The following is an 11,855-nucleotide window of genomic DNA, read 5'->3' as shown; positions in this document are numbered from 1 at the left end:
TTGGGTGTAACTTTTTAATTTGCTGTGCTGAGACTGGTCCCAGGCCCCTGCAAGGGTTTCCTCCCAGACCTGCACTTCCAGCCCTTGGTTCTTTTTATGACAGTGTCTTACTATGTAGGTCAAGATAGTCTTGAATTTGTTATATAGACCAGGGGCATGTTAAAACTTGAGGTCCTCCTGTCTCAGCAACCCAAGTGTTGGGATTACAGGTGTGTGTCTCCAAGCCAAAGCTTCAATGTTTTGACGGGAACTTCTTGTGGAACTGTTTTAGACAAAATACTAGCTGGTCAAGCACCCACTCCCTGTGGTCCTGTTGTCCTCCCAGGAGGAACTCAAAGGTGAACAGGCAGCTTCTGTACCATGCTGGACTCAGAAACTTCCTGCTAAGAGAACTGCATCCCGCTTCCACCAGGCTTCCCGTGTGTTAGATCACTGCAGCTTCCTCTGACCACCCTCTAGAGTCCCTGCAGACATTAGCTATACAGAGCTCACTGGAGGACCTAGGGGCAGTGACTTACTTCCCACAAGTCATCTCACACTTAAGTGAAGTTAGCTTTAGGTCACAGTGCTGAGGATGAACCAAGCTTGTGGTTTGCGACTCTTTTCTGAAGCTCATTTTATATCCAGGCTATACCCAAGGCCGTTCTATCTTAATCCTGGGGCGTGGTTCTATAATCAGCTTTCTGAAATGTTCCCTCGGTGCTGAGAGTCAGGAGCAGAGCACTCGCCTAGAACGTGCAGCCCTGGGCTCAGTCTTCAGTGCTGAAGGGGGGAGTTATGCGCCCACCCCAGCAGACGAGTAGAAAAGATCATACTTATTTTTTCCCATCTAGAGCCCACTCACTTCCTTCTTGCTTGCTATTTTTACAGGATTACTTGCTTGCTTTGGTGTCTCTGTTCAGAATCCTTTGAGGTTGGTCTCCCTGACAGGTTGTAGCAATGCTCTGGGGAACAGTCTCAGGACTGCGAATATTCTTTCTTTGAAGCTATTTCAAAGCAGGCACAGTAGACCCAAGCTAAACACGAAACAGCTGAGTGGGTGGGTGGAAGAAGGACGCCACCGCTCCAGGTTCTTGTACAGGCCAGCGGTCTGGTATAAATGCAGTCAGTTTCCAGCCCTCGTTTACATTCAGGGTTTGCTCCTTTAGCTCTATGCTCTTCAGTTTCGGATGAGGTTGACTGCAGGAAGCCACACCTACCTTTTCTCTGGACACCACAGCTCCCAGATCACCTTGATATTTCCTACAAGAATCCCCTCTCTGCACTCTACTCTAGTAAAGTGAGTAATCGACCTACCTGCCTTTTCACCCGAAGAATGAATGCCCTATCTATCCTGCAGGCTGCAACCTCAGGGCAGGGTTCTCTGGGACCCCCCGCTGCCTCCCTTAGAGGCTGTGACAGTCTTCTATGCCATGTCCTGCAGTCTGAGGTGCTGGCTTTCTTGGGTATACACGGATGGGACCCGTCATGAGCCTGGAGGAGACTGCAGAATCTCTTCTGGCAAGTTGGCCCAGCCCATTCCTGAGGTCATTATAGCCTTCTTACCGGACTAAGGTGACACAAATTATTCCTATAGCCTTCTGTTCTGTGCTTCTGGCCATGGGTAGGATTCAGAGTTGAGGATTGGGGGTTGGGGTGGGGGGCACAAGATCTGCCTCTACATTGCCGGATAAAAGCAGGAAGAGGAACCTGAAATCTGTGCCAAGAAAATCCTAATTACCAGATGCAGAAAGCACTACTGAAGGGAACGATTAAAAACTGCAGTCTTGACTGTCTTCTAACAGCCGGTTCCAGCCAGGTTTATTGCTCAGCCCATGTTGGAATAACAGTGGACAAAAATAGAAACGGCCCAGCTTTATAAAGCCTCTGCCTTTCCTGTCCAGTCAGGGAGTCTCACTCCATGGCAAAGACCCCAAAAGTGCAGGGTCTGGGGGTGACTATGGGCTCTGACAGCAAGCTGAGTGCGGGGGCAGGAAGGTCAAGCCACTTGGCCTTGCTGAACAGCCCCAGTGGGAAACTTGGGGCTTCTGTGAGGTAGAGCTGCTGCGGTCCCAGAGAGATGTCTATTGGGGCAGTCTGGTCTAGTGCAAGCAGCCATACATGTGCCACTGATTCTGGCCCAGGAAAGCAGCCCTGGGTGGAGGCTCTTTGAGGACTCTCCTTCAGTAGCTGCAGCAGGAGGGACAGGTACATGAAGCAGGTTTCATGTCCTTTCTGGATCTTCAGGAGCCCTTAGGAATGTGTCCTTAGCTACTAGCTATGCACAGTAATGGTGGCACCTGAGATTCCCAAAGCCAACATGGCCCACAGTGATCTTGCCACTGTGTAGTCCTAGGTCTCTCGTTAGGATCTTGGCTGGGGCCCCCTGGAGCACAAGTCAGCCATAGCCATCTTGGAGGGCCTGGGGTGCGTTGTTCCTGATCCTGAGGCAGAAAAGGCTAGGTAGGAGGAGCCTCTTCTCAGTGAAGCTGGCTCAGCTCAGGCCACTGCTTTCTGGAGCCTGAGGTCACTGCTTTGCTATGTCACTCTCAACTGTCAGCTGTGCCCACCTCCAGGTCCTCCAGGCTGGGCAAACAACCCTGCTATCTTAGGGGCTGCTTGAGCTCAAACAGGCCTGTCCCGCCTTTGACGACCTTTCCCACCACAAGGCAGGCAGAAGGTGACTTCAGTTCATCATGGGATCCTATGAAAGACAGAAAGAGCGAGCTTGTGTTGGGGTCTGAGGGAGATGTGAGGGGACTGAGGGCTCAGTGCTGAGGCTGTGTGGAGGTAACACTCTTCCCTACCACTGTGGACTCAGCCTATGGCACTGTACTTAAGTTTGGAAGAGGAGCTCTCACTTTATTCCATCAGGATACAGACTTTTACTGTCTGCTGCCTCTCCACTTCTGATTCTAAGATCTCACTGCATGCAAGCGATGAGACAAGCCCATCTGCCCAGGGAGGGCCCGAGTCACTGCCCACACTCACCCATCATGGTGGCCTGTTTCAGAAACTGGAAGCTGGTTTCAAACGTCATCTGCTGCAAAGGGGAGGAGCTTGACTGGATCCCAAAGCGATTGAGTGGCTTATAAACACCCTCAAAACACATATAATCAGCAACCAGGGAGAGATGGCGAGGATCAACCGCAATGCCTGTCACAGGGGCAGAGCAGTAAGAAGGTAAGCAGGGAAACTGAGGTAGCATTGTCTGACACAAGGCAGGCTACAGCTCCCCCAACCTCCTCTGGCAGCAGTGAAAGCCCTACTTGTGGCCCAGGGACTGCCTCACTCCTTCACTGTGCTCATCATGCCCACCTAGCAGCACAGGAAGTGAGAGTCTGCTTAAGTGTCGTTTCTCCCTGGGATCTAGACCCTTGAGGGGCCAAAGTTAGCCACCATGAACTTCCCAAAGTCACCACCTTCCACACGCCCTTGTGAGGACTCTCAGTGACTATAGTCCCTGAACACTCAGCAACCATGCTTCTCTTCCACCAAAATGCAAGGCTGATTGCCTCAGTTTTCTTGTCCTGGCTGCCGGGTACTCCAACTAGGCCAGGCCTGCAGTCGTGCTCCGCTTACCGTACACAGCAAACACATCCTTAATCTCCTTCTCTATCACCCGCAGCGCAGCCTCGATGCCGTACGTATTGGCCACAGCATGGATGTCGTTGGAGTACAGGCGGCGCAGGTCCAGCACCTGCTCAAAGGAAGACGGGACTGACTTCAGTGCCCCGCTGTCAGCTCTGTCCTGCGTGCATGTCCCCCAGTATTCTCTCGAGTGTGCCAAGGGTGTGGAGGCAGCAGGGATGAGCGAGAAGGACAGCTGCTGGCAGGAGGGTTGCCACACACCAGCCAGGGCCCTAGACTATCTTGCTTTTGTGACCACTGTAAAGAGACAACTTAGGACACACTTGAAATTAAGCAAAAAAAGGTGTTTTCTGTTTTTGTCATTATTCTTGTAACAGAGGTCTGTTCATTGGGATGCACGGTTTGGGGGGTGAGGAGAGCTTCCTCAGTAGAGACCCTCAAACACCTCTCCAGGGTGCACAACAGGGCAGGAACAGGTTGGATCCCACAATTTACTTGGCCTCACTTTGCCTGAGGCTCCAAATGGGTCATAGGGGCTCTTGGTAGCTCTACCCCAGTATCTGCACAAAGACAAATCTGCAGCAGACAAAGAGACAGGCTGCCTGACTGAGTGCCTGAAACGAACCCCAAGTGACTAAGTGGCCCACACCCACATACTCAGGAGGTTCAGACTTCCGCTCCTCCCCCAGGCAAGCTCTTGGTAGATGCTCTAGAGCACTGTGGTGTGGCAGAAGTGGCACAGGATCTGGACAGCGGACTGTGAGTGAGGGCACACGGGGCCAGAACAGCCAAGCTCTTTAGTGTAGGAGAAAGTCTTATGCCCTGGGGTAAAAGCACCTCAGCGAAAAGGACTGATGAACGGTGGGATGGGAGCACGGGGCCTCCTTCAGCTTCATGCAGGGAGAGCTGGTTGAGCTGCATGCAGCCACCTTTACCAGACAGAGCAAGCAACATTCAGGGCAGGGATGCAGCGCACCATTTCTTATACTCTACTCTGAGAACTCCTCCAGGAGAAAACAAAACAACAGAGGGTTCTTAAATGATGCTGAGAGAGTCCGGCTAATGTTGAGCAGGTTTCTATATTGGAAACCTAACAAACAGGCAATGGGAGTCCTTGGGTCACAGGTGAGCGCACACTCAATTTGGGGTCCACAGTGTAGCAGGAATGATTCAGCAGGGTCCACTGCCAGTTGACCGGGAGCTCAACCCCCAGTGCCTGGTTCCCAAAAGAACATGAGGTTGGGACGAGGATTTCTCCCAGACCTGCAACCAGCCTGCAGGGGTCACGTACCTCGGAGTACTTGAACAGCTCGGGGAGGTTGATTCCCTCCGTGTTCAGGACAAACTCCTTCTCATTCTTACTGTTGATCGTTTCGTTCAGGAGACACCGAGTGATGCCCTTAGTCGTATAGACAATGGCATTGTGGGCCAAGGATACAACCAAGGAGCTCATGTCAAAATTAATCTTCATCAATGGGAGCTTCACTGTCACCTACGGGAGAAAGAGAGCTGGGCCAAGGAAGACGACAGCCCCCAAGCCCCCAGCTCCATGAACAGGGCTTGGACCTGTAGGTCCACTTCAAGTAGCCTTCAAAGCCCACTTCAACGCCCACTGGTTTGGGAGATGGGTCATACTGCAAAAGTGGGCAGGACACTGGGTGGTTTAAATGACCCACATTCAAGGTGGAAACAGTTGAGCGATGTCAAGCCCACTTCACTGCCTGTCCTCCCTCAGTGGCCACAACACAGTGCTTGCTGCTTTAGGCGTTAGGTCCCACCAGCAAGTTTTGTTATCTAAGCTTGGGAACCATGGAGTTTGATTAAGAGAGGATAAGGAGCATGTCTATGCCAATTATCAAAGCATTGAACCACCCAGGCCTCAAAAGAACCATGAAATTCCCAGGATGGGGTACAGGGGGCATTTTGGAGCAAGCTGAAATGATGTGTTACTGTCTCCTGGCAGGAGGAAAGGAAGCCTCCATGCCTGTGATGTTTGTGATTTGGGAGGTCTTATCTGCTAGGCCCGCAGCTGAGACTCACATACGCACTATTGCTAAGCACTAGGGGTTGGGAAGTGCAATGGGTAAGGCTGTGTTAAGAGCACAGGGTCACCAGTCATTAAGAGATTCTTCCAGGGGTGCTAGAGAAATGTGGTTAATAATACTGGCCGCTCTTCTAGAGGACCTGGGTTTGATTCCTAGTACCCACATGGCGGCTTACAACCGTCTGCAACTCCATTTCCAGGGAGTGCTCTTTTCTGGCCTTCAAGGGAACTGCACATATGGTGTGTGGCCATACTCCCAGGCAGAACACCCAGACAAAATATTAAAAAAACAAGACAGAGAGGTTCGTCAGGGGATATTCATGCAGGAAGAGCAGCTTGTGGGTTAAGCTTGAGGGTGAGGCTAGCCATAAGCCCCTGGCCCAGCTGTATAGACACTGACCTGGCACCACAGGCTCTCCTCTGTGTCATACTGGTAGTCCTCAATGAACGAATGGGACTCCCGTACAGCCTGGATTCGGCGTTCCATGGCCTCAGCTCCCTGAGGCCTGGAATGGCGGCGGGGAGGGTTCTGGGATGATTCCTCCTCAAGGCCTGAACCTTCTTCCTCATCTGGCTCATGGGTCTGGTGGGCACCTTCACCTTTGATGTTCTCCTCTTCTTGTACATCCTCTTCCTCTTCCTCCTCCCCTTCTTCCTCACTCTCATAGTCAACCTGACAGGTGAGATGCAGGCAGTCAGAGCAGGTCCCGGTCACCTGGATGCCACCTATGGAACAGTCCTAGGCGCTGCTGGCCTGTACTACTGGCTTCTCTGCTCTGATCTGGCCACCCTCCTCCTCCTACCCACCTTCCTCCGCCTTTCCTGAGTCAGCAGCCACGTGGTCCTGATGTCCCCTAAGAGGCAGCTCAATTGCCACACAGCTTCTTCTCTGGCTCACCCACCCACCCGAGAATCCTCCCAGCCTCTCTGGTCTTTTGACACTAGGGAACAGTTTGGGGACAGTGAGAGAGATCACATTCTCACTGTACACACAGCAGACACTAACTTCTTGTCAGTCTTCTCTGGGTCTTTGAGTCTGACCCTCATATCCAGGGTTAGCCAGAGCCTAAGTCCAGTCCTGTCTGTTTAATCAAGATGGACAGGTCTTCCCTCAGGTTTCTGGTGGGTTCCAAGTGTGACAGAGTGGCACGGTCAGGGGGAAGTCTTTACGTGAGTACAGCCCTGCACCCGCCAGCACCCTCACCTCTTCTTCTTGCTTCTCCTTGCGTTTGGTGTCAGAAGCATCTGCATCCCCCTCCTCAGCTTCAGCATCCACAATGTTCCCCTCCTCTTCCTCATCCCTTTCCTCCTCTCTCTGTGGTTTGAGGTCAAGGAGAAAAATGATTATTAATTCTACTAATACTCAGTACTCAATGAATCTGTCTGCCCATCCGACGGCCTGTAACTTAATGATGTAGCCACCTTCCCACTGTCCGTCAGCTGTCCCACCCACTCAGTCCATCTCGTCTGCTCAGCTAGCCCGGGGTGTGCGAACCTCTTTCCCTTTAACTTTACTTTACATGCCCCACTTGTGCCGTCTTTCCCTCTAGGTACCATACAGAGCAGTGGGTTTGCTGTGGCATCTGTCACTCTGAGTACACTTCATCTAGCTGCCTGTCTGCCCTCCTCGCTCGTTCCTTAGCTCCATGGTAACCACAGTCCCTCCTTCTGTGTTCATGCCACATGCACATCATTACCCTCTCTGTACACTGTAATATGTTGGTTAAAGGGGTTAGTGATACACTTTAATGGTAGAGGGATCCCACAGTCATTATGTGACATAAATATTGCTCCAACATTGTGGGTGGGGACAAGGAGAAAGTCGTCTTTTCCCTGTCTGGCCTTGGTTCCTAGTTTCTTTCTGGCGAAGTGAAGATGGACCAACAGTTAAATACAGTTGAATTATGCTTGAGTTACTGAAATGGCAAAGCCACAGGACAAGAGGAACCTAGGACTTTCTCTGATCTAGGCTCAGAGAGAGGTGACAAAGAGCCAGGCAGGGCATTCCCAGTGCATGTGACAAGCCACCTGAGCAGGCTCACTGCATCAGCACAGGTCTCTGCTTACAGTCCTAGAGTGTTCTGGTCCCTACTTAGGGACTTCCTACACTGCTCCTTATCTAGCCCACCTCTTCCTCTCCTGCTTTTCTACCAATACTTTTTCCTTCCCTTTTTTCACTGAGGCTCAACTTTTCTGCTTCAAATCACTTTAGACAGTGCCTTGGTGCTTTGGGGGAAACTAAATACAGAGAAAACTGAAAGGAGAAAGAGAACTTTCAAAGGCTCAGTTCACCACCTTTAGGGTGTAAACTTCTTACAGAGACAGATGTCTGTAGGTCTGATCCAGAGCTGAGCAAACCATATTGCTGGCAGTCTTGCTGGCCTGACCCATCATGCCTGGAAGTAGTAAGTGTAGCTTACTGGGCAAGAGCAGCAGATAAATGCTGAGGAGAGATGAGCTAGCACCACGAAGACTCTTGCAGAACGCTAAGAATTGTCACAAAACCTCCCCCAGAGAAGCTCCTATGGGAGCCCTCCAGGTCTCTCAGTCTTAAGGTCAGTCCTGTGCACCTCACAGGAGTCCCTGGCATTTGCTTACCCGATTCCTCCCCGAGTCCTCAGTGTCATCGAGGTCCTTCTGTGTAGCTCTCCTGGTATTCACACTTCTGAAGGCTGATGCTTTGCTATTCTTCTTTTTGATAGCTTCCATTAGTAGCTTAAAGAATCTGTAAGAAAAGAAAGTCATCCAGCCCCATCGGGTTAAGTGTGTCGGGCCCTTTGGACGTTCAAGGATTTGCATGGGAGCCATCACAAGGGACTGAGGCCAGTCTCTCCTATCCACCTCTACCTTCCCCACCTTTCTGAATCTGTCAGAAAGAACACCAGTCCCATACTCCAGCCTGTCTCATCTGGATACACTCTGTCACTCCTAAACTAATGTGCCTCTGACTGTGACTGACAGCTTCCTGAACTTTTTAGCTTGTCTGGAGAGTGGGTTTTGGTGTGTAAGGTGCATGTGCGTGTCAGCCACCATGCACTTTCCTTAAGGCTTGGTAGAGCTTGTATTTGGTAAAGCACCGATATTGGCACTTGTCATCCAATCAGAACAGCAGAACCAACATAAGAGATGGGAACACAGCCTGGAACAGCCTACCCACTCCCAGACATCTTCAGTATCTCAAGAAAGTAGGTCTGGCTGGGTCAGAGGAATCTACACCTTTGTATATGGGAGCCCCAACAACTGCATGAACAAGAGAAGACATCAGAGTGCACTGGGACTTCAAAGGGCAACGCAGCAGACTTTGTGGCGATGGTCACACCAATGGGTTAGAATCAAATCTATCTGAAGAACTCATGGGTCCCTTGGATTTCGGCCTGCCCCATTCCCTATCTTTCTTTCTTTCTTTCTTTCTTTCTTTCTTTCTTTCTTTCTTTCTTTTCTTTTTTTCGGAACTGGGGACCGAACCCAGGGCCTTCTACCTCTGAGCTAAATCCCCAGCCCCCCGACTTTATTTTTTAAATAACCTCTCACTCCTTTGTTAGGCACCTGGAGCATCCCAAAGTGGACTGCATTAACTATCAAAGTCTTAGGTCTCACCCAAGCCCTGTGTTCATCCATCCTCTGTTCTGAGTTCTACCCTATGCCTAACCCACGCTAGTCCTATAGGCAAGAGACTGAAAAAAGATAGGCTTCTAGCCCCCAAAGAAGCATGGAGTCTTCCATTGGAAAAGCAGCAGATCAAATGTTTAAAGACTGTCATCCTTCCTCTGTTTTTGTTTTTAGAAGATGTACCTATTTTATGTGTTGAATGTCTGCCTGTATGCATGTATGTGAACTCATGGGGTTCAGAAGAGAGTGCCAAATTCCCTGATGTGGACTTACAGATGGTTGTAAGCTACCATGTATGTGCTGGGAAGCAAACTGCTGCAAGGGGGCTCTTAGGCTGTGTGCCAACTCTCCAGCCATTTTTAAAAAAATACTTTTTAAAGCGTGTACAGTTTATTTGAGACCCACTAATACAGAGACAAGCTTGCTCACAAAGGAATAGGGGCAGGAGAATCAGAAGAGGGGAGGCAGGGCAGGACTTTGGGAAGATACAGCTCAGGTGAAAAGAGCAGACATGGAGAAGGGTGAGAGCCTCTGTGTATGTTTATAAGGGATCACTTACCAAGGGCACATCAGAGGAGATGGAATAGGGCGGACAGGGTGCTTCCTCCCCAGAGACTGGGGTTAGCACTTTGTCATCGGGTACCTCACCCTCTCTTAATTTGGACACTTGAGCTCTGAGGCTCCTTGCCCACCACTTACAATGGTCCATCTGTTGCTACCATCAGGGATCCTCTGGGCATCTGCACTCTCAGCAGTATTCCCAGTCATACCGCCATCCCCGAGGCTAGGCTGAGGCGCAATGTTTACGCCTCTAAACACCCCCTCTACCCTGCCTGCATCTTTTAGCGTCCAGAACTAAGGAGAACGTGGGTGAAGGTGGAGCAGCAGGATGCTGAGAATGGCAGGCTGCAGGGTGCTCTCCTTTGATTGTGCCAAGAGCAAGGGGAGTAATGGTCCTCAGAGAATGTCCTCTGAAGGCCGGGCTACCTGGCAGTGCGGCGAATGAAAAGGAATGGGAGAAGCATGTGGCAGAGGAACCACCCATCCCACATAATACCTATGCACTGGGACAGGACCCTTCAATGTTTCCAGAAGTCAGCATCCCCAGCGCCTGCTGCTTCAAGAGTGCTCAGTTGCTCTGACTGCAGAGGGGAGGTTAAGTTCATGGCTGGACAGGGGCCAGAAGCTACAGTCCTTGATTCTTAGCTCACTGCTCTTTCCACTTCAGCACTCTGGCCTAGTCTTCCAGGTTAGCCACACAAATATTCAAAGTGGTGGATGCCAGCAGAGACATCTGAGACCATTTGTGTTTATGTGTCTCCATCCAAGGAACACCTCGGTTTCTGTTTCCTTTTCCTTCCATTATTTATTAAAAAACAAAAACAAAAATAAAAAACAAAAAAAGGAAACAAAACGAAAACCCTCATGACCTCACAGATGAGGAGGGGAGAGGAAAAGGAAAGGGGGTAGCAGAGATGGGAGAAAGGGTGGCTCTCGTGCCCCCTTCCATTTCCTGTGAGCGCTAAGGCCTTAATGCAGTTGAGTCACTCAGGGCCTGGGCTGACAGAGAACTCTAAACCACAGCCCACAGCACAGGCTGCTCTTACTTTGTCTTTGCCTGAGACCTTGGAGGCCTGCTATGGACTCACTAAGACTACTGCGGCCCACAGTGACTGCACACGCCCTGTTTATCACAGCTTTCCAAGTGTATAAGCAAAGGACACCTAGGAGCTGAAAAAGCACTACACTGCTGGAACAATCCAGAGTTGTCACTTGTAAGAAGAAATAAACAAAAAAGTGGTCTAGGGGCTGGTAAGATGGCTCAGTGGTTAAGAGGCCTTACTACTCTTTAAAGACCTGAGTTTGGTTCCCACAACCTATGTTGGGTTCACAACTGCCTACAACTCCAGCACCAGGGAGCTCTGACATCTCTGGCCTCTATGGACATCTGCATACAGCACACACATACCCATACACAGATACACACAATTATAATAATACATATAAACCTTTTTTTTTTTAAAAAAGCAACTTACTATTTTACTTCCACAAGGTAGACAGAACTCTACCCTCATGGTGTCCTTCCTGCTTGGCAGCTAAAGCTTCCATGGTGAAGAGAAAGGGGGCAAACTATCAACTCTGCCTCCTCTCAATCACCCTCAAGAGGCCCTGTGGGCTCTGAGTCCCACTTCTCAGAAGAGAACTTCCAGGCCAGCACAAACACCCGCTGTACGTGGGAGCCTGCTCTTCTGTTAATTAACAAGCTGGCAGGCTGGAGCCTGTTCTGTGCTCCTGTCACTTTGCCCAGTGTCCCAGAGCACATGAAGGAACAAAACATGTGCTGGGAATAAATACACGGAGGCAGCAATATAAGCGCGGCCAGCCACTGTAGCCATCTTTGCCACCGCGGCCACCACAGCCACCACAGCCACCACAGCCACCGCAGCACAGGCATGATGGCTGAAGCAGGAGAACTCCTTGTCTCTGCCCTGACACTGGTTCTCGGATCTGTGTGTAAGCATGCCAGTGTGCATACAGCGCTCAGAGAACAGACAACTTTGAGCCAGTGCTCTCTTTCCACTATATAAGGTCCTAGGGATCTAATGCCAGGCTTGGTGACATGCACCTTTAC

The 11,855-nt window shown here is 50.5% G+C and overlaps 1 protein-coding gene across 1 annotated transcript in view; it reads right to left on the bottom strand.

Annotated features, from left to right (window-relative positions):
• Positions 1-1,766: 1,766 nt before the first annotated feature.
• Positions 1,767-11,855, bottom strand: part of Polr1a (RNA polymerase I subunit A) — a 63,915-nt gene continuing 53,826 nt past the window's right edge. Inside the window, 7 exon segments of the mRNA NM_031772.2 lie at positions 1,767-2,683; positions 2,971-3,135; positions 3,562-3,679; positions 4,862-5,062; positions 6,015-6,287; positions 6,819-6,929; positions 8,213-8,339. Coding sequence (NP_113960.2) covers positions 2,583-2,683; positions 2,971-3,135; positions 3,562-3,679; positions 4,862-5,062; positions 6,015-6,287; positions 6,819-6,929; positions 8,213-8,339 — 1,096 coding nt within the window. The 3' untranslated portion in view covers positions 1,767-2,582.

This window comes from Rattus norvegicus, chromosome 4 (assembly GCF_021556685.1).
Source record: "Rattus norvegicus strain SHRSP/BbbUtx chromosome 4, alternate assembly SHRSP_T2T, whole genome shotgun sequence".
NCBI lineage: Eukaryota > Metazoa > Chordata > Mammalia > Rodentia > Muridae > Rattus > Rattus norvegicus.
This window is presented reverse-complemented; position numbering and strand designations above follow the sequence as displayed.